Source organism: Cariama cristata, unplaced genomic scaffold, assembly GCF_000690535.1.
Source record: "Cariama cristata isolate BGI_N322 unplaced genomic scaffold, ASM69053v1 scaffold25309, whole genome shotgun sequence".
Taxonomy (NCBI): domain Eukaryota; kingdom Metazoa; phylum Chordata; class Aves; order Cariamiformes; family Cariamidae; genus Cariama; species Cariama cristata.
Genome location: NW_009637778.1, coordinates 1,105 through 2,524, shown reverse-complemented (window position 1 = coordinate 2,524; position 1,420 = coordinate 1,105). Strand labels below are relative to the sequence as shown.

Sequence of the window (1,420 nt, the reverse complement as noted above, 5' to 3'; positions counted from 1 at the left end):
GGAATAATTTTAAGGTGCTGTTTAGTGCTACTTACAGATGACAATTATTACTGTACTAGGTTCACAGTTAGCAGTAGCTGACAGTGATTTACCCCACATACAGTAGCCAATTTCATAATAATTTTCACCAAAGTTACATGTGCAACAAAATTAAACATTAACAGATGCAGGTTAAAATCCATATTTAACAAGCAGATTGTAAACAGTAATCATAGTCTCTGATATTCTTCCTGTCTCCCTCCTCTTGTACAGAGACCGGATTGGGGAATAAAAAAATAACCTGGAACAATAAAGAAAACAGAGCTATATCTTGGGCACTGTGACTTCTAAGTATAGTTTATGGACCCAAATAGAAAACATCCTTAATTTCTCCAAAAGGGCTTTTAAAAGAAGTAACAGTTCTATTTAGCATACCCCATCTTTTCTACAAACCCGTGAACACATCTAGAAAGAGCAACATATCAGCTCACTGGATGAGCTAATCTCTCACAAGCAAGTAAGCTGGCCTCTGAAACTTATGGGGCAGTTACAAAGGATTTCAAGCAATGATTCTTCGAATATGGAAAATAAAACGCAGCAGCTGATACGAAGCATCAGCAGCAGCACTTCAGGCAGCTTTCCAGAAGACCAAACAAAAAACTCAAAGTTTTAAGTTATCAGAAGCTCTCTCTCTCTCCAGTGCTCTGCCAGTTCTCACTGGTGCCAGTAAGGTGTACCCGATTATCACCAGATTAAAAAAAACACAGAAAACCAAAAAAAAACCTCAAAAGGCTAGTCTTCACCTATTAAATGGAACCGATCCCCTGCTCCCCCACCCCCAACTGAAGTTTTAGTAGCATTTCTCAGATTTAAACAGTGTCTACCTGAATAATACTCACCTGTCACTGCTTTCCCTGCTGTTTGAAGGCCCAGTGCAAACCCAAACCATAACATCTATGGGCACACCCTGTGCTGGGTTTCCAACTGAGTGTAGCTGCAAGCCCCCTGAGAGGACTTAAAATACTACAGGCAGAGAAATAAACATACAAGTTGGTGGTGGGAAACTCCACTTTAGCGAACCCTTAAAGTACTTAGCTCTCCTTACAATACCTACCACAGCAGCTCATGCAGGAGGCGGCCAGATCCCCTTCCACGATTTTTGTCAAATGCGTAAGCAAATATTTTAGCACCATTTCCATCAGCATCTACCTCCATCCGAGCCTAGAGAAAAGGGAAAGGCTGTGAGAACATCCAGCATCGAGTAGCAGAGCACAAGCTCCACTGGGATACAGGAAGGACCCAACATTTAACACTTGTCTCCTAGAGGTCACTTGACCTTAATGGAATTTGAGTTGTTTCAAACCTCCAAAGGGAACCAACCAGCTCTGCTGTTGTACTTTATGAAGATGGGAGAGGGAAGAAAGGAGGCTGTGCACAGCAG

The 1,420-nt window shown here is 41.9% G+C and overlaps 1 protein-coding gene across 1 annotated transcript in view; it reads right to left on the bottom strand.

Annotated features, from left to right (window-relative positions):
- Positions 1 to 1,194, bottom strand: part of ZMYND19 (zinc finger, MYND-type containing 19) — an 8,212-nt gene extending 7,018 nt beyond the window's left edge. Inside the window, exon 1 of the mRNA XM_009708485.1 lies at positions 1,094 to 1,194. Within this exon, the coding sequence (XP_009706787.1) occupies positions 1,094 to 1,194 (101 nt within the window). The remainder of the gene's footprint in view (positions 1 to 1,093) is intronic.
- Positions 1,195 to 1,420: the final 226 nt, after the last annotated feature.